The 19,502-nt window shown below is 40.5% G+C and overlaps 1 protein-coding gene across 2 annotated transcripts; it reads right to left on the reverse strand.

The window, feature by feature from the left end:
- Positions 1-8,259: 8,259 nt before the first annotated feature.
- On the reverse strand, positions 8,260-15,858 carry LOC134874984 (CMP-N-acetylneuraminate-beta-galactosamide-alpha-2,3-sialyltransferase 1-like). Of its 2 annotated transcripts, none has more exons than XM_063899313.1 (7): positions 14,502-15,858; positions 12,866-13,108; positions 12,554-12,750; positions 11,409-11,588; positions 9,873-9,918; positions 9,667-9,786; positions 8,260-9,518 (listed from the first exon to the last, which is right to left on the reverse strand). In XM_063899313.1, exons 2-7 carry the CDS (start codon positions 13,076-13,078, stop codon positions 9,351-9,353), a joined length of 924 nt encoding a protein of 307 aa, XP_063755383.1. In that variant the 5' UTR covers positions 13,079-13,108; positions 14,502-15,858; the 3' UTR covers positions 8,260-9,350. The 2 variants fall into 2 exon arrangements, with proteins under 2 accessions (XP_063755383.1, XP_063755382.1); XM_063899312.1 differs by having other exon boundaries at positions 14,498-15,857.
- Positions 15,859-19,502: the final 3,644 nt, after the last annotated feature.

Consider the following 19,502-nt stretch of genomic DNA (forward strand, 5'->3'; position numbering starts at 1 on the left):
TGGAAAATAAAAGAACCTTCAAACCTCTTAATGAACTGTTACTAAGGGGATGTGCGTCTGCCGCCCTTTGCCTGCTCTATTGCATGCCTTGGTCTGTGTGTTTCCCTGTCTCCCTAGATACCCAGCTCACGTGATAAAATCATCCCACTGTGTCCTGTGTTTACAAAGATGGTGCTGCAGTGTCGACTTCAATCTGATGAAAAGAAGTCGGGCTCGAAACGTCCATTAACAGTGAGCATTCATTGTGTGCTTACCTTCAGTTCAGCCCCTTCCCGAATTAGGCATAGTTGAGTGTGCACACTGCTTTATATTCTTTATAAACCCTGAAAAACCGGTGAGTGGTTCATTAAATGTAAATCAGAAGGTCCTTTGTGACCACATTGTTTATATCGAACAATGCTGCCACACACCTCCCTGTAGTTATCGTCCAACGCACTGTAAACGTAAACCCCATATTTTCGGTCTCTTGAAACATTACCCTGCAGTGCCACTTGTTGATTGTTTGATGGACGCCGACGACGCATTTGAATGCTGCCGCGGGAAAGTCATTTGTGTTTGTGCACGGTAGTATCTGCTTTTGTGTTGTAAATATTCACGGGTAGTGCAGAATGTATTGTGGAAACGTTGGTTAGTCAGTTTTATTGTAGTTTGCTTAATTCAGTGATTTAGCTCTTTGATATGGAATACTGCTGTGATGGATTGGCATAAAGCCATGGTTTAAAACGTGCATAGTCCTAGATCATATGAAGTTTGTCTAAAATGAATTGCTGAAATTGCACATTGTAACTTGGTGGGAGTGAATATGTATTGTAAATATTTATATGGGAAAAAATGGTGTGCTAAACATGCTGCTAACAATTTAACTGTTTAGTGATCCATGTGGTTGATCAGTCACTCATTGTGGTTCTCGTATTAGAAAATGTAGGCTAATTTAATATCTGTGATGGATTCAAGCTAAAATGATTAACTTAACAGATGTGTTTATTTATATACATGTGGTTATTTATTTATATATACATGTGGTTATTTATTTATATATATATGTGGTTATTTATACATGTGTGTGTCAGGTCAAACATTTTGATAATTGATCATTGTTGATTCCTGTGCCTATTTTTATAAGAGATGTGCAAATTTGTAAATGGTTGGTGTTCTCTGGTTTTTAAGGTTTTTCACCTGTACTGTCTGGGCTACAAAAGGAAGAAAAATAAATCGGATAAAGATATAAGAAGCCTGGTCATTGAGTGAAACCCAGTTAAAACATTCAGAATTGGTGCCTCCCTATCAAGTGGGGGTTAAGCACAGCCAAAAAAGACGGAACACTTGACAATGAACTTTACCACCATTGCTGTGGGATAGTAGGAACTTATTTTCCTCAATTTTAAATACCTGCACCTGTCAGTAGTTATGTCATTTGCCTCTGAAATTATCGATTTTCAACCCTTAAAGGAAACATATGCTGTTCATTTCCAGGTTCATATTTGTATTTACATCTTCTCCTGGGACATGTCTCCATGCTTTAATGTTCAGAAAGCTCTTTATTTCTCTCGTACTGCCTGTGCTGCAGCGCCTCTTTTCCCCCTCTGTCTGAAACCAGAGCCCAGTCTGCTCTGATTGGTTGACTGGCCGGCTAAGTTGTGATTGGTCAACTGCCAATAGATGTCCCGCCCCTTAACCTACATTAATCAACACACCATAGGGAAAGGGAAACCTTCCAAAAAGCTAAATAAGGCCACTTTGATTGTACGTTTTCTGGGTTTATGATCATGTTTGATTGAAAGCATCATGTCGCCTTTGCCCTAAAGTGGTAACTTCCACATGAACGAGGATTCATTCCAACCAAAGAGCTTAAAAGAAACTTGAAAAGAAGATGCTGATGCTGACTGGACTGCTTGACTGACTGAACAGGGAGGATGTCTTCCACGTATTAAAACAAGATGCACAATAGCACTCTCTGGGTTTCAACATTTACAACTGCACCCATGAGTATATTTTTACCAATACGGACTACAAATGTATATATCCCCACATCATTTCTAATTATGTTATGCTCTAACAGTTTGTTTTACCTATCATTTTTATTCTGTTTATTTTGATTCCACATACTGTTTTGTTTTATTCTCTATCTGCTGCTGCATGAACTCTTGAATTTCCCCACGGGGATTAACAAAGGTACATCTTATCTTCACGACTTCACGAAAGGCTTCTGTTTCAGCCATAAGTTCAATATTTGTAAACCATTAAAGTTCACTTTGAGATGAGTGTGTGTGTGTGTGTGTGTGTGTGTGTGTGTGTGTGTGTGTGTGTGTGTGTGTGTGTGTGTGTGTGTGTGTGTGTGTGTGTGTGTGTGTGTGTGTGCTGGTTTTGTAATGACTAATCCACTGAGAACATTTCTTTAGGGCACCTAACAAGGAAATAAAAACCTTTTTATGTTCTACTAGACAGCAGAGGCAAATATTTGATATTCACTTCAGGATTCAGAATCAGAAAGTGTAGGATATCATTTATTTGTCCCTTGGTTAGAAACAAATCATCTCGAAACTCTGAACACAATACATACAAAACAATATACAATTTATTGTGAAAAAGTGAGTTGTGCAGAATGAGTCAAATATTGGTATGCATATTTGAGTAGCTTTTAGTAATAAATGCATGACTTTCACTTGAGTATTTTTTTGAAGTACAAAAAGAGTCCCTACCTCCATGTTAACGAAAAGGCAATTTGTCACAGCTTTATACAAATACATATACAGACCTTTGCAGAAATGTGTGGCTGTGTACAAGTCAGAAACAATGCAAAATCATCTCCATCAAAAGGTGTTTCAGACCGTCGGACAAATGTTTACATTCATGCAAAAATAAGGGTTTGTCTGTGGAAACACGGACGCAGGAGAAACACTCGTTATTCTACCACTGCTTCTTCATAACACACGTTTAAACACGGTCCCATAACAAATATAGGTAACGCTTTATATTAAGGTACACAAATTCACCATCAACAAGTTGTTCATTAAGATGCATATCAGCAGTAAATTGGCTCTTTATTAATCATTATAAAACTCTTATTAACGCCTTACTCTACATGACCATATTCTACAAGTAATAGGCCATTAGTTAAGAGTTGTTCCTCAATAACCCTCTAATTAGTGCTTATTAATTGCAGGTAAGGAAGTTGTTGTACATGGGTTTTGGTAGGATGCCAGGACCACTGGGTGGCTGTTTCATTCACTTGCATGTTGAATGTGCATGTTACTGACTTGACTCTTGTTTGTTTTTGTAAAGACCAATGTATTCAAATCTTTTTTGTGTTTCTGAATCGAGTGCAACCATTTGTTTTTCACTAAAAACTCTTTGGTGGGTCACACATACTCTTAAATGTAAATTACATTGTCTAAAGATAAATCGGTGTATGGCACGAGACATGTCCCACTCTCCTCATCACTCTGGTGTAATACATTGGGTTAGGTAAATCAGGTGTAAGGCATTTTGGCCTTCATTTGTCATTTATTTTTAATTCATTTATTTCAAATTAGGGATCATTCACAATAAGACATTAATATTGTACAACAAGAGGAAATCTATCATGCCAGGTTTTAGCTGTTTGCTATGTTGTGGCATTTTCCATTTAAAGGTCTTCCTCAAATCTTGTGTAAATCAGATGGTGTAAGGAGGACGCCTACAAGGGCTCCAACGCCAGAAATATGTGGTCTGGACTAAAAACAATAACAGACTACAAAAGGACAACGAGTGGTGCTGAGGAAGTGTCTGCATCTCTCCCAGATTAACTGAACACATTTTATGCACACTTTGAGAAGCCCCCGGCTGTGGAGGCACAGAAGGCCCAGGATCCCTGCTCACTGGTTTTAACCAGTGCAGATGTGTGTGTAGATCTCTGAAAAGGATCAACACACACAGGGCTCCTGGACCTGATGGCATCCCTGGCCGTGCTCTCAAGGTGTGTGCAGTTCAGCTGGAGAGAGTCCATCATTGTCCCTCCCCAAAAAGACAAAACCCATCTGCCTCAATGACTACCGCCCAGTTGCACTCACCTCCATCATCATGAAGTGCTTTGAGCGGTTAGTCAAAACTTTTATCACCTCCTCCCTCCCTGACTCACTGGAGCCCCTGCAGTTTGCCTACAGAGCAAACAGGTCCACGGATGATGCCATCTCCCTCACCCTCCACACTGCCCTCTCCCACCTGGACCAGAGGAACACTTATGTGAGAATGCTGTTCATTGACTACAGTTCAGCATTCAACACCATTGTGCCCTCCAAGCTCATCATTAAGCTCAGGTACCTCGGGCTCAACAGCGCCCTCTGTGACTGGATCATGAGCTTCCTGACGGGCAGATCCCAGGCAGTGCGGATGGGGAACATCACATCCTCCACCTTGACCCTCAACACCAGAGCCCCTCAGGGTTGTGTGCTCAGCCCTCTCCTCTACTCCCTGTTCACGCACAACTGCGTGGCCACACACAGCTCCAACACCATCATCAAGTTTGCTGACGACACGACCGTCATCGGCCTGATCACAGACGGCGACGAGACGGCGTACAGAGAGGAGGTCAGAGCCCTGACATCTTGGTGCCAGGACAACAACCTCCATCTCAATGTCAGCAAAACAAAAGGAGCTGATTGTGGACTACAGGAAGAGGCAGAGAGAGGCACACACACCCATCACCATCGACGGGACTCCTGTGGAGAGAGTCAGCAGCTTCAGGTTCCTCGGGGTAAACATCAGTGAGGACCTGACATGGACACCTCACACCAGGGTCATATCCAAGACGGCTCGACAGCGGCTCTTCTTCCTCCGCAGGCTGCGGAAGTTCAACATGGACTCCAGGATACTCTGCAACTTCTATAGGTGCACCATCGAGAGTATCCTGACTGGCTGCATCACCGCCTGGTATGGCAGTTGCACCGCCCTCAACCGTAAGACTCTACAGAGGGTGGTGAAAACTGCTCAGCACATCACCAGGACGGAGCTGCCATCCATGGAGGACCTCTACACCCAGCGGTGTAGGAAGAAGGCCGGTAGGATATTAAAGGACCCCCATCACCCCAGCAACAATCTGTTCTGTCTGCTGCCGTCTGGCAGACGGTACCGCAGCATCCGGACCAAGACCACCAGACTCAGAGACAGTTTTATACCACAGGCTATAAGACTGCTGAACTACTGAGCTCTGTGAATGTCTACTCACATCTGTCTATAGTATAATATATATATATATATATAATACATATCTGTTTATAGTACACACACATACACAAACACATATATACATATCTATATATTATACATATCTGCCATACACATCTGTTATACGTAATATATGCATCTGTCCATACCTCCTCATTCAACAGTGTAAAGTATTTAAATACTCTCAATTTATTCCACATATGTATATATTTCACATCCTTAAATCTCTATTGTTATTATTGTAAATATTCTTCTCTCTTTTTGCACTATTTTATTTATCTTATTCGCACCATGTATGTTGAGTTGTTGGAGGAGCATGGGACATAAGATTTTCATTGCCAACATATACGTTGTATCTGCTGTGCATATGACCAATAAAACCTGGAAACCTAATCCTTCACCAGGGGGTGCTGCAGCACCCTCAGCACCCCTACTTCCAGCGTCCCTGAAATACTCTGAAGATTCTGTAAATTCCAGTTAATATACTTTGTTGAATCTCTGCCAATCAACACGTTCCTGCATTTTCTATGTCGCACTCGTCGTATCCCATCTGTAGAGGTCTTCAATGGGGATGTATCATTTGGTGCAAAACCTTCATTCAAAACCAGGAAAGATAAGCATGTTAGGAAACCAAACTAAGTGATGCGTTGTGACTATCTAGTCCGCTGCGCTTCAGCTCCGTAACTGCACAGCCCCAGCCCGACACAGCACATCAATAAGTGACACAAACAATCCTCAGAGAGGTTTAAGTGAGGGTTTGAGTCCTCCTAATCCCATCGGCGCACTGGGGCCGGGTACAGGAGGGGGAATATGAGTGTTACTAAACTGTAAAGTGTCAGTGGTTCAACCGATCAGAAGCGCTATCTGAAGCAGTCACGTGGTATCGCTGACGTCGCTGGCCTCAAACAAATACCAGCCTCGACACCCGCTCCGAGCCCTCGACGCAGTACGTAACATCACGATAGAAAACTACAGACCCAACACACTGTTTTGAAACATGTTTGTATGTAATATTTTTTCCGATATCGTATTGCAAACTATTTGGAACATCCTTACAGTATTTTACACGAGGCTATTTTAAGTATTCCAACAAAGTAAGCCATGAACATTCGCCTTGTTTACAGATTTAGCAATTACCTCGGGTTAGCCATTGTTAGCAATACCGGTTGATAACAGCGCTGTGTGTCATATTCTGTGGATACAAATATCGTAGCAACATATCTCCAGATTGAAGATGGGCGGTACTTTATGTACAGGTGATTTAATGTGACACAAATAAAACTGAAGAGCTAAACATGTTATGTGATCAACGTGTTTACTGACTGTTCACGCGCTGGGCCGCCATGTTGTTTGCGCATTGAAAGTTGAACTGGGGTATGGCGAGGTGTCTCCGAGTTTCCGAGTAGGAAGTCCGACCTGAGTGGGCCTTCCAGTTGAAATTTCCAGCTCAACCGGAACGCTCTTTCTGCTCCGACTCATCACAGGCGACGCGTCACACACACTGACGCATCATGACCTGTCAATCAATCGCAGCTAGAGGCGGGACTTAACCAAACCAGCTTTTCTGAGTGGCTGACCCCTCTCTGCTTGTCTTAAATGAGACTGATCCATTGTATTTTGTTATCCTTCCTCTTTCACCTTGTGTTTGCCTTTAGTTGTTCTATGTTTATTTGTGGTCATTCTCAGTGACTTCCTTGTTGGTATCTGTGTCTTTGAGTGACATATTGAAGGTGTATAGTAAACTTGTTTAGTAATCCGGTGTCGAATGCATGGTATGTTGCAGCTTTACGGTGCAGGGGGGGTGTGTTACCCTTATTAAAAATTGGTGTTAGCATTGCAAGAGTGGTCCACAAATGCTTATCATACTTACATGTTTTGTTCAGCAGGATAATCTTCACTTTTTAAAACAATTTTTCATGATCTTTAAGCAAAAATTGATCAGTAGGTGCAAAAAGCTAACGTTAAGGCTTTATGACCTTGGTTAGGCTAACAGTGGCTATTGTTTGGCCCTTATTTGGACGAGTAAGCAACTAGTGTTTTATTACACAAAGGCACTACAGTTGAGGGTTACCTTTGACAAGCCCTCAGTGTTTGCATCACATGTAAATGTTTTGGTGAAGGATTTCCAGAATTAATGCTCTGCTCAGAGACAGTCAGTTGTTGTGAGAGCAAACATCAACTGTCACAGGAAAGGTGGTTGTTATTGCCTACAGAGCCCCTCAGAAGGGGATAGTAGAAGTTCCTTATCATCACAAAGCGGTGGTCGTGGTGAGAAGCTTTCATTAAAGTGATTGGGCTACCATGTTTGGAGACGATGGCCAAGCCTCCTGCAACAACATGGTTTCCAGTAGATGTATGCTAATGCCTTTGAAACCAGTTTCTCCCCCACCTTAAGATCCAATTCACAGAGAGTGTAATTATCAACTTGCTATCGGCTACATGTGCTATTACCTTTCACAGGCTTCAGACTTTATATTTGTTCCTAAGGTCATGCAAAGCACTTTAAAATAGGGAGCATATTCTAAGTTAGAAATACCACATTTTGAGTTACTTGACACAATAAGTTTCATGTCTTGTTACATAAGGAGAGGCCATATTTGTTTGGTGTTATTATGGGAGAATGGCTATTCTTGTGGTACTACTGCATTATTAGGCCCATATTGAGCAGAGCATATTAATACCAAAACCCATGTACAACAACTTCCTTACTTGCAATGAATAAGCACTAATTAGAGGGTTATTGAGGAACAACTCTTAACTAATGGCCTATTACTTGTAGAATATGGTCATGTAGAGTAAGGCGTCAATAATGTTTTATAATGATTAATAAAGAGCCAATAAACTGCTGATATGCATCTTAATTCACAACTTGAATTTGTGTACCTTAATATAAAGTGCTACCCAAATATAATCTCTTTCATTTACAGATGTCATTCTGCAAATGATCCCCCAGACAAAAGCAATTTCATCCATTTAAAACCATCTTCTAGAGATAAAGCTCTGTGAGGTGCTGCCAGGTTTTGATCCAACACTTTAAATAATGGTTTGTAGAAACTGTGACGGCACAAAAACATTGTCCCTTTATTTTTAAATTGTTCATTTATGCTGAACATTGAGGGGGTTATAGGGGCAGCGGTAGCTCAGTTTCAAGGGACATAACTTGGAATCACAGGTACAGTATATATACACACCCACATAAATAGTATAAAAGTCTACCTTTGCTAAAGAGCCCTTGAGCAAGGCACAGTGGTGGAAGTAGTTTGTTATGGTTCAGTAAAAGTAGCACTACTAAAATGTTAAATTCCTGCATTCTTACTTAAGTTCAAGGTCCCATATTGTGGCCGTTTGTACTGATCATAATTCCATTGTTGAAGTGTACTAGAATACATTGACATTGTTCATTGTTCCAAAATCACATTGGTTTTCTCATACAGCATCTCTGTATGGTATCTCTCTTCACTCGCTGTCCTAACGCCTTGTCGGAGCTCCTGCCCCCGCTCCCTATGAGCTTTGTATATCGGTATCAACCGCTGGCTGGCAGAGGGCGTGTCTATTGTTCTGTAGCTATGGGTCGATTGGTCTCCAGATTTAGTGACGTCAATAGTGCCCGGAAGAAAAAAATGGAAGAAGAAACATATCTACAACGAGGCGTGGGAAGGCAGCATGGACACGTCTTTTCTGCTTTACAGTTTTACTCGCTACAGGGTGTACTTTAAGGGTTTGTTCTGGGAAAAAAATGGTTGTTAACAAGTGGCTGAATAGGACTACAGAAGTGGCCGAACACGTAATCCCCCCCTCTAAGTTAGTTTCCCCCTGTTCTGCTTGAAGTACTTAAACTCAGTGTGGCTAAAACGGCGGTCTATTGGAGATATTACAGTACACCTACAGTCCTCCTGTGGTGCATTGTGGGTAAAATTGCCTTCACTTGTTTTAAGCAAGCTCTGATCCATTTAACTTGAAACCATTTCACCTTTCCACATAGCAAACGAAACTGAAGGAGAAGCTTGTTTTCAAACGTGTCACAACAGAGATTGAAAAATCCCATTTGTTGGAGGAGACCATCCAATCGAAACGATGTCGCTGTCGGAGAGCAGGTTTGCAGGGATTTCCTTTCAGGGTCTGAATATTTGCTGGTGAAGTAAGGAAGATCAAAACCCTTTGTAAAACCTGATTTTGTTTTGCTTAGCTAGCTCCTGGATAAGTCCGTATTCAACACCCCCCGGATGTAGTCCAGTTTTTAAATGTTTGTCTTTGAGTTTTTCAAAATAATGACTCCAGTTTCCGTCACTGTCTGCTCCATAACCGAACACATGGACCTACAGGAACAAAAAAGAATACTAAGTAGGGAAACCATGTCAAGAGTCCAACAAATAGACAGGATTACTTCCTCCTCAATTACTGGCATAACTCATTATGAGTTTGGTAAATCAAAACGGGTGCTTCCCAATAAAAAAATGCACTTACCTCGTCACAAATATGCATGGCAAGAAGCAAAGCCATAAAGCCAGTGGATGGATAGTGGCCCCTCTTTTCCAGCCATTTGAGATGAACATACTGCATGAAAGCTGGATTAATGACCATTACCTGTTGAAGGATTCAGAATCAGACACCAAACCATCATTTTATGAACCATTACCGAGTTAAAAGCATTTGAAAAAAAGAGTACTCACCAAATTCTTGTTTGCCTTGATTTTTGACAGTACCGGCGCATATGATCTGGGGAAGATAACAAATAAATTCAACATTAAAGTTTTGGGTTGTCACCAAAATGAGTTACTAGGCAGACTAAAAGACAAGTAGCGTAGAGGTTATTGAACTTCTAGATCAGAAAGCCTGATTTACCTTTAGGCTTTAAGAAGGTTGAACAATGTTAAGTGGACGAGCCTCATTCCTCCTCTGTCGTCACCACAGGTCTAATTTTTCCATTGCTTTGTGTTTATTTTGTTAGCCTTCCTCTTTCACCTTGTGTTGGCCTTTAGTTGTTCTATGTTTATTTGTGGTCATTCTCAGTGACTTCCTTGTTGGTATCTGTGTCTTTGAGTGACATATTGAAGGTGTTTAGTGAACTTGTTTAGTAATCCGGTGTCGACTGCATGGTATGTTGCAGCTTTACGGTGCAGGGGGGGTGTGTTACCCTTGTTATAAATTGGTGTTAGCATTGCAAGAGTGGTCCACAAATGCTTATCATACTTACATGTTTTGTTCAGCAGGAACAAAACAAGCAACTAGTGTTTCATTTAACAAAGGCACTACAGTTGAGGGTTACCTTTGACTAGCCCTCGGTGTTTGCATCACATGTAAATGTTTTGGTGAAGGATTTCCAGAATTAATGCTCTGCTCAGAGACAGTCAGTTGTTGTGAGAGCAAACATCAACTGTCACAGCAAAGGTGGTTGTTATTGCCTACAGAGCCCCTCAGAAGGGGATAGTAGAAGTTCCTTATTATCACAAAGTGGTGGTCGTGGTGAGAAGCTTTCATTAAAGTGACTGGGCTACCATGTTTGGAGATGATGGCCAAGCCTCCTGCAACAACATGGTTTCCAGTAGATGTATGCTAATGCCTTTGAAACCAGTTTCTCCCCCACCTTAAGATCCAATTCACAAATGATACAACAACCAAGACACAGGAACCTTGATCACCTGAAACTGTTAGAAAAGCGCTTTAGCTTCCACCATGTCTAAGATACTCTTTCAAACATACCGTACGAGTGAACAGTGAGTTTAAAAACGTTCTGTATACGACTGACATGCCGAGTTGTCCACGCGATTGAAGCACACTTCATCTGGTCTGATGTATAAAAACTCTACTTCAAATTCGTTCCAGTTGAACTCTTATTTTCCAATGTTTGCTGAGCAAACACAACAATGTCAGTCACTGAACTTTATCTACTGGGTTAGTGGTCAAAACCATTTACCCATTCAGAAAGAACCTGAGCAAATATGCTGATTGCTAATTGGCTCCTACAGGGTGTTTTGACAGTAGTTGTTGCGCAGGTTTAGCCGCTGAAAAAGCTGAAATATATTCACTGAATTCCACGTCACTGCAGAGAACATCTCTCGGGGAAATGTTGAAATACAACTCCTGGAATTAAATCTAAAATGACCTGCAATACAATTCCATATTTTGGGAATTATGGAATATGCATTTATACTTATTCATGTAATATTGAATACGAGACAAAGGTGCATAAAAGAACAACATCTCACCTTCCGAAGAATCCGGTGCTGAAGGCCTTGATGAGCCAGTCAATGTCCTTTATCTTAAAGGGAACCAGCACAAGATGAGTGGATTCATCTAAATGCACGCTGCTCTCCGGGTACATGACATGATGAGTGGTTCTGGTGCCAACATCTGCTTCATAGCCTTTGGTAACAGCACCGTTCATTCTGAATAGCAAGGAGGGATATGTTAGAAAAGCAATAGGGGACTATGGCATTGAACCCTAACCCTGATTCCAAATAACACTAATAACGAAACATCTACTCTGCTAAAATCTTATCAGCTTATATCCAGCCATAAATTCTTACTGAACTAAGAACAAGCCTACTTTTAAACCATGAGTAAGTGTAAGCTAAATATCGCTCGCCGGAAATAAAGGAAATAAAGGGGGTTTAGAATACACCCAGAGTTCCAGCTTTTACCGTCTGCAGGCTAAACCAGACTTAAGACACCATAACCTAACAATGCAGTGAGATATAGGGTCTTGTTTTTAGATGTAGCTCAGAGAACACAAGTATTCTTTTACATTTTTATTGGAAAACCACCAACTATCAGAAAGCAGAACACTTTTCAGCACTTATTATGAGTCTTTCCAGCTAAAACCAAGATCTAATTCATCCAAACTTCCCATCTTAGTTCAAGAAATCTCACCAATCACATTTTCACTTGTTGGCAGTTTATTTTTTTACTGATTATTTAAAAACACCTCGTTTTTATTATTCTTTTACTTGATTTAGGGGCAGCATTTTTTCCAGTGTATCCTATTGAGCTTCAACAAAACTCCAGATATCTGTCTTATTTCAAGAAGAGGTTTCGTATTGACACTGTGCACATGACAATAAAGCCTTTAATGTAATTATGTCGCTTCACCAGCACATCATTACATTTGTTTTAAATCTGTCACTATTTGTTCTTGCTTAGAAATAGAGCTTTTTTGCAGCGTGTCTTTCTCTGGTATTTATCTTATAATGACATCATAGGATATCAATGAGAGGTCCATCATTACCCAGATATATACCCAAAAATAGCCATTATTTTTGGTACTTTAAGTATATTTTGATGCTAATGCTATCGTATTTTTACTGAGGTAACTTTATGAATGCCAAGATGGATTATCTTTTTTTGGATTTACCTTATAACGACATCTTGGAGATCAATGAGAGGTCCATAGTGGGATTTATCCAAATTCCCAGAATTCCCCACCACAGCACAAGTCCTGCAGTAGTCCGGACGGTGGTCTTTCACATCCGGTTTGGGTGGGAACATCCGAAACAGATCATGAACTGTTCTTTCAAACAAATCAAAACTGCCCTGTTCACTTTGTATCTTCTGCAAGGAGTACATAGATTAAGTGCTAGAAGAAATACAGGTCAAAGTATGAACACAATGTAACACCACTTCTTTAGCTACAGTAAGAGATGTGTTTTGCAAAGTGACAACTTACCTTCCACCAGTCGAAAGCGTCCACTGAGAAATTCATGTTTGCCGACAAGAGCGGTTGAACGGATTTGTCAAAACGCTTTTTGAACCACCCATCTTCCGATGAAGATGAACATTCAGTACAAGCGCAAAATGTTTGTGACATGTATGCTTTCCAAAACAAGCAGTTTCCCATCACCATCATGAGGATGAAGAAGACGTTCACTTTGGAAATCATCGTGCCTGCGTGGTGCTCGAAGGACGAAGTCTGTGGAGACGAATAGAAAATAATGGATCTAGTGAGCACCAATGCGGTTTCAGCCAGTGGTGGAAGAAGAACTCAGGCTTTATGATTGTAAGTTAAATAATATCTTAAGCTGCTTTCAGAGTTTATACTCCGCAGATCTAAAACAAACTTTATGAACATCTGAGGTCATGATGTTAATTATGTGTTCCTAGTTTCCTGATTTATTTTGAAAAGTTCTCCCTCTTTGTGTCTCTGAGTTTTAATTCCTGTCCTGATTGATTGATAGGTGGATGGATGGATAGATGGATAGGTAGGTACCTGAATTAAAGTAAGTAAAGTCCTGAATTTAACATCTTACACAATATAAGTACTTATTGTGCGTAATGGCCCATTTCAGAATCAGAATCATAAATGAATGGACCATGTTAATTGATTCATTGAAAGAGGGTCATTGGTGTTACTTTATATACTGTTGCTGAATATCTTGATCTTTAACTAAAGGTTAGTCAAGTTGATTTTATATATTGTATTAGCTAAAAGTAACTTAAGGTCTCCGAGAATTGTAAAAGCGCAATCGGCTTTCAAAACTAGTAGAAAGAAGCATAAAATGTATTTGTTCAGTTAGAGAAAAGTACCAGGTAGGCTGCAATACTGGAAAACGTCCTGGGGTAATGCAAATAACATGTCAAATCACCTACTTGTCAAATCATTCGCTCAGGAGAGACAAGTTTGGCTGGTTTGAAGGAATTTGTCCTATGGTACATGTTGTACAGTCTTCACAAATATATATCAGAATTGAAACATTAAAGGAATCAGTGAAACACATGAAGATGATCAAGAGTTGAGTGTATAGCACAGAGACTCAAAAACCTGAATGAACATCCATCCTAAGCTTTTCAGTGGTAATAATATATATTATTTTTGATATATACACACACAGTATATATATACACACACACTTACATTTGACTTTTGCAACTAGCTGGGATTTATCTTATACTTTAAATGTATTTTGTAGCATTTGATCTAGTTTTTACTGAAGGAACATGTTTTATTTTGATTTTCTTATTTATACAAGTGTTTTTTTAAGTGAAAATTGTTTTATTATGACGGAATTAGTAGTAATTGTCTGGCAGGTACTTACTTTTTATAATTGGATTTTGCAGTAAGTATTTAAAGTTTAAAAGAAAAGAAAAAAGACGATCAAGTCTGTTTAAAACAGGACAAACGGAATTTGTAATTTTACTTTAATTCTTCTTTAAAATGTATTTTGTTGTTGTTGTATGGTCTATTAAATCTGGTGATATACAAAGGTAGATACAAGACAAACCTCAGTTGTTTTTAAGCAATGCTCTATGATCGTTTGCTATTTTTTATCACAATATAGAAGATATAATATCGATGTCTTACCTACCGGATCAGGGAGTAAAACTGGATCCACTCCAGGTTTGATTAGTGTCACAAAGACTGCATGGAATCGAGGAGATAAACTGGTTAAACCATCAATGGGGCGCTTCTCATCACTCCCAGCACGTCTTGTAATTGGCTCATCTGTTGTGGAGGCGGCTGGTGCTCACTGGTGTCCAGTATCAGCTCAAAAGTGAATAATAATAAAACATCTTCGGCTCAAATGTTCCAATATCTAGTCTTTGGTTGTTATCTGTCCCAGATATATAATGAGCAATTAAAAAAGCTGTGTTAAAAACCTGTTTTTAAAAAAAATGATATTATATTCAATTTCAAAGTATTAAATCTGCTTTAACAAATACAATGGTTTATCCCAGGTTGAATCACATTCGTTGTTTAACAATTATGCAAGAAAGAAAGGTAGACAATATAATTGAATGTAATATGGATATAGTATGATGTGAGACAACGTTTTTATGCCAATAATCAAAAACACTTAGAATAAATAAATACATAAAACTCAGTCAAGCACGGGAAGTCTACTTCCTGCTTCTTTAGCTTTGGAAAAACATATTCTTTAAAACAAGTAGATTATAGCAATGCGTTTAATAATACGGTCATAGTGCGACCTTTGTTTGTGCCAAAATCGGTTTGTAAATGGTTTAAAAACTATATGTATATATATTAAATTTTAAAACAAAAGGGATATCCCCGCCAGGTCCAGCTCCTCCTCTTTAAGCTGGACTCACAGCTGAATAAAATGCAGAAAATCCTCGTATCACTTCAGCAGGAAAGTTACATAAACTCGTCGGAGCTGCGCCTCCCCATGTCTCTGTCTGCTGGCTGCTGAAGCATTCTGGATACACCTTCATGTGTATTATTTGAGGCGGGGTTACCATGTGACTCACTGCTCTCGAAAGCTTAGTTTACAAGATGTTAACAATCGTGCTGAACCACGAAACTGAAAGCAGATCTCACTCTCTGAGAGACAACACCTGTGAGCACCCCAGCTATAGCCCGACCAAAATCACCAAGTTGATATAGATTTCAAAAAAGTAATTTATTAATTAAAACACAAGTCAGTAGATGTTTGCCTACTGCGAACACGACTCATCTTGCTTGGGGTGAAGTCGTCCCCCGTACTCTTACCACCCACTCGGCTCTCAGCGACACATCCCCTGGAAAGTTCTGGAAGCTTAAAGTGTACCTCGACGAATTCGTACAAAGTGGGACACAACAATGGAGCGCGGTGTTCATACGCCAACCACCTCTCTTTCACCCGAAATCCACTCATATTTAAACTTTGTCAGTCAAATTATTAGCAGCTGCTTTAAACCAGCGTCTCCAATCTCCACAACAACACAACCTACTGGAAGTAGTCCAGCTCAACACACGGAAGTTAACCGTAAATTCTATTGTGCTCGTAGCTTATTAAACTCAGGTCACACCTTTGACACCTGCAGGGGAAGATGATCACTCCGGTCCAGCGTCTTCCAGGTGCCAGGCTCGGCTGGACGAAGATGAGCAAAAAGAAGAGGAGATGGAGCAGGGGATGGAGCAGCAGCAGGAGCAGGGCGAAGAGGACGAGGAAAGGGGTTGGCATGGCCACAGGGTAGTGATGCGCGGGCTGGCCCAAAACCCGTGGGTCCCGCGGGCTCGGGCGGGCCGGGTTGTTTTTTCCGTGGAAAATGCGGGTAGCGGGCGGGTCGGGTAAAAATCGCAATTATTCCAGCTATTATAGTTATATGTATCCGTTCATATGCTTGTCTTTTGTGTAAGGATAAAATGGGGTTTTCTCCCTCTCTTCCCGCTCCGTCTCATGCACCGCACACAGGCAGCACGTCAGAAGGCAGCAGCAGGCTGCGAGCTATGCCTCCTGTCAATCATTTGTTTAGCGAAAATAATAGCCTGCCGTGCATCTCCTCATAATTGAGAGCAAAACCCCTCGTTAATAGGCCTACCGTTTGGCAAATCACGACGTAAACTCACTGGTATCTTTTTTTTTTTTTTCTCCCATTTTCGCGGGTTGGGTCGGGTTGGGTTAAAAAATCAGAGCGTAATTTTGCGGGTCGGGCGGTGCGGATTGGCTGTCACGATGGGTTGGGTTGGTGCGGGGGTTAAAAATCCTTAACCCGCGCATCACTAGGGCACAGACTCTGGCCATGATGCTAATGCTAGCACTGACATTAGCCAACGACCCGGGGATGTACCGCGGCGCCCCTTCAGGAAAATGCTCCCCTTAAGGCTAATAGGTAACCAGCAGAGATCTTTGAATGCTGCCTGGGTTGGCACATACAGCTGGCTTGAATATTCGGTTGAGATGGACGCAACTTTCTGCTTCGCCTGCCGACATTTTTTGGGTAGTGGTGGTGCTCTTCCTTGCTGCGGTCTTGTTGCCTAATTAGCAGACTTAATTTGTTGGAGGTGTGTTTTGACTCTTGGCTGTTGTGTAGGAGATTATTGTGCAGGTTAATACAAAACAAATATTTGCTTTAATGTATTGTCCATTGGATAATAGCTGGAGATCAAATCACGTATATTGTAGATCATTAAAACGAATAAAACAAACCACAAAGTCTAAGTACCCTGATAGACTTATCTAACAATTGGTGACAGGGCTCCAGTGTTGTGGCCCCCACCCTCTGGAACGCTCTTCCTGCAGAGATCCGCAATGCTGTCTCCCCTGGACATCCTCAAATCCGCATTACAAACTCACCTCTTCACCAGAGCCTCTGACCACTAACTCATCTCAGTCCCCCGTTCTTCTACCACAGCTGCCATTTGTGTTTTCTATTTTATTTACTTTATTTTACTATTCTTTTATTTGACCTCACTTTTTTGTTTTCTGTCTATCTTAACAAAATGGAAAGCAGCCTTGGGTACTTAAAAATGCGCTCTATAAATTCAAACTATTACTATTATTATTATTGTTGCGAAGGACTGATGGTTCGTGTTCGTGATTGTGCACGTGAACAGCCCCTTCCCTGCTGCTGGGTCACTCAAGTCAGCGCATGCACCCCTTATGGCTACACTCTATTATAGCTAGCACACTATTAATGTGAGGTTGCCCTGTATTGAGAGATGCCTATGAGTGTCATAACTAAGGATCTCTGTTGTATTTATTTCTTTGCAGAACCACACACAAACATATGCATACCTAACCACACTTATATCCACATATTACCCACACACAGAGAAACAGACACACACACACACACACCAACAAAATACATCTACTTAAATACCAACCTGTATTCATTCCATCCATCAACTCAACTTGGCAATAAACCTCAACTTTGGACAGTACATCATCTCCTGCATTTTAATCAGATGCACCACAGTGGCTTCTAACTATTTCTAACCAGACTTAACATAGCCTCCATAACACTTATTATTATTATTATTGACACAGATTAGGGGCTATGAAGGGACCTGGGGGAGGTACATAAATGATGTCTATTCCATAATGTTGCTATTTTGAAAAACATTTACCTGATAATAGTTTTCTATCATTTTTTAAAGGTCAGCCAAAATAATAACTGCATTATTATTTCTAATTTTGTGGATGTTAAATTATTCTTAAAAAATATATAATTCTAATTTTCTGTCTTGTTTTATATTTTCTATTTGTTTGTTTTATATATATATATAAATATATATATATATGATTTTTATTTTTTTATATTAATTAAAAAAAAATCTAAGTTGCATAAGAGAGGCGAATTTGGAATTTGGTCCTGGTTTTAATCTAGTAAAAAAATCTGATTTATACTTGAAGTTAACATAGAACTGTTAACACCCTCCTTTATGGCTTCATGATGACAGCATATACTGTATTGTAAACTAATAAAAAATAAAGAAATAGTCTAGCCTTTTCTAATGGGGCAATATCTAAGTCTGAACGGTGCATGTGCCGTCAACATGCATTGCACCTCACACTCCTCCAAATACCTGTTAGGCTTCTCTGATCCTTAAATCCTGTGGTACCTTTGTTTCACTCTCGGACAGTATCTCGGCTCCGAACCGTAGTTGGGATGCTCACTGGCCTTTGAATGTCTGACCTTGGCTCGTTGTCAGGCCGGTAACCAGCCGCCCAGGCTATTTTTACATTAACAAAAAGATGAGGAGGCGTTTGGCTGCCGTTGGAACATCCACCGCTTTATTTCACTCAGACCGTGATAACATGTCTTTGAGCAGGTTCATAATGAGCTAAACTGGACACTTTTCCCCTCTCTACGCTACAGATGTGCGCCTCACCGCAATCGTCGCCATTACACAGCCAGACAGTTCTCTTTCCTACAACCCCCAGGTGCACAAGTCACACACATACCTCCTGGCTTTGTTACTAAAAAGGGACAGGCTAAGCCTGTAACACCTGCTTCATCAGATAGTTGGCTCCTTGTAAAAGAGTCATCATAAAGGCCAAATGCAAGCAGTGCAACCACAGGCTTTTGGATCTATCATCTCATATCCCAGCCAAGTGGGTAATGTTTGATTTGTATTACATTACCAGCAAAGAGTTGGGGTTACAGATTTATTTATATCAATAGGACCGCTTTCTGTGCAGTGGAGAATACCAACTATTGGTGTGCTTTATATTTTGGAAGGATTTCTTGAATCCTTTAGCGTTTGTTTTACCACAGAGTGTGATGATTTCCCTGATGTTTACTTAGTGTTGTCTGAAACTTGGGTTTGTTGTGTTCCTCATACAGAGGATCTGATTTAAGTGATGACGACCACGGGACGATAGAAAGAATGCAGGTTGAAGGTACTTCCACTTTTCAGACCTGGATATTGCCCCATTAAAAAACGCTGAATTACCTTTATTCGATAAGTGTATAAAGCAGTTCAAGGTATTTTCCAATTGGATTTCATTATTGCAAAAACTAAGCTCTGACAAATGCATGATTATGGTACTCACATGTTTTGTACACCATTATCCACATATTGACTAGACCAGAAGTAAAAAGCTAACGTTATGCTATAAAGGAACTATAGCACGGTCACA

This window comes from Eleginops maclovinus, chromosome 13 (genome assembly GCF_036324505.1).
Source record: "Eleginops maclovinus isolate JMC-PN-2008 ecotype Puerto Natales chromosome 13, JC_Emac_rtc_rv5, whole genome shotgun sequence".
In the NCBI taxonomy this organism is placed as follows: domain Eukaryota; kingdom Metazoa; phylum Chordata; class Actinopteri; order Perciformes; family Eleginopidae; genus Eleginops; species Eleginops maclovinus.

Excerpts from the sequence above, each read along its gene's own strand:
- LOC134874984 (XM_063899313.1), bottom strand. The coding sequence starts at position 13,078 with ATGATTTCCAAAGTGAACGTCTTCTTCATCCTCATGATGGTGATGGGA. Across the intron at positions 12,751-12,865 it reads ACGCTTTCGACTGGTGGAAG|AAGATACAAAGTGAACAGGG; the intron begins GTAAGTTGTCAC and ends TACTCCTTGCAG. Across the intron at positions 9,919-11,408 it reads AGCACCGGATTCTTCGGAAG|ATCATATGCGCCGGTACTGT; the intron begins GTGAGATGTTGT and ends TATCTTCCCCAG.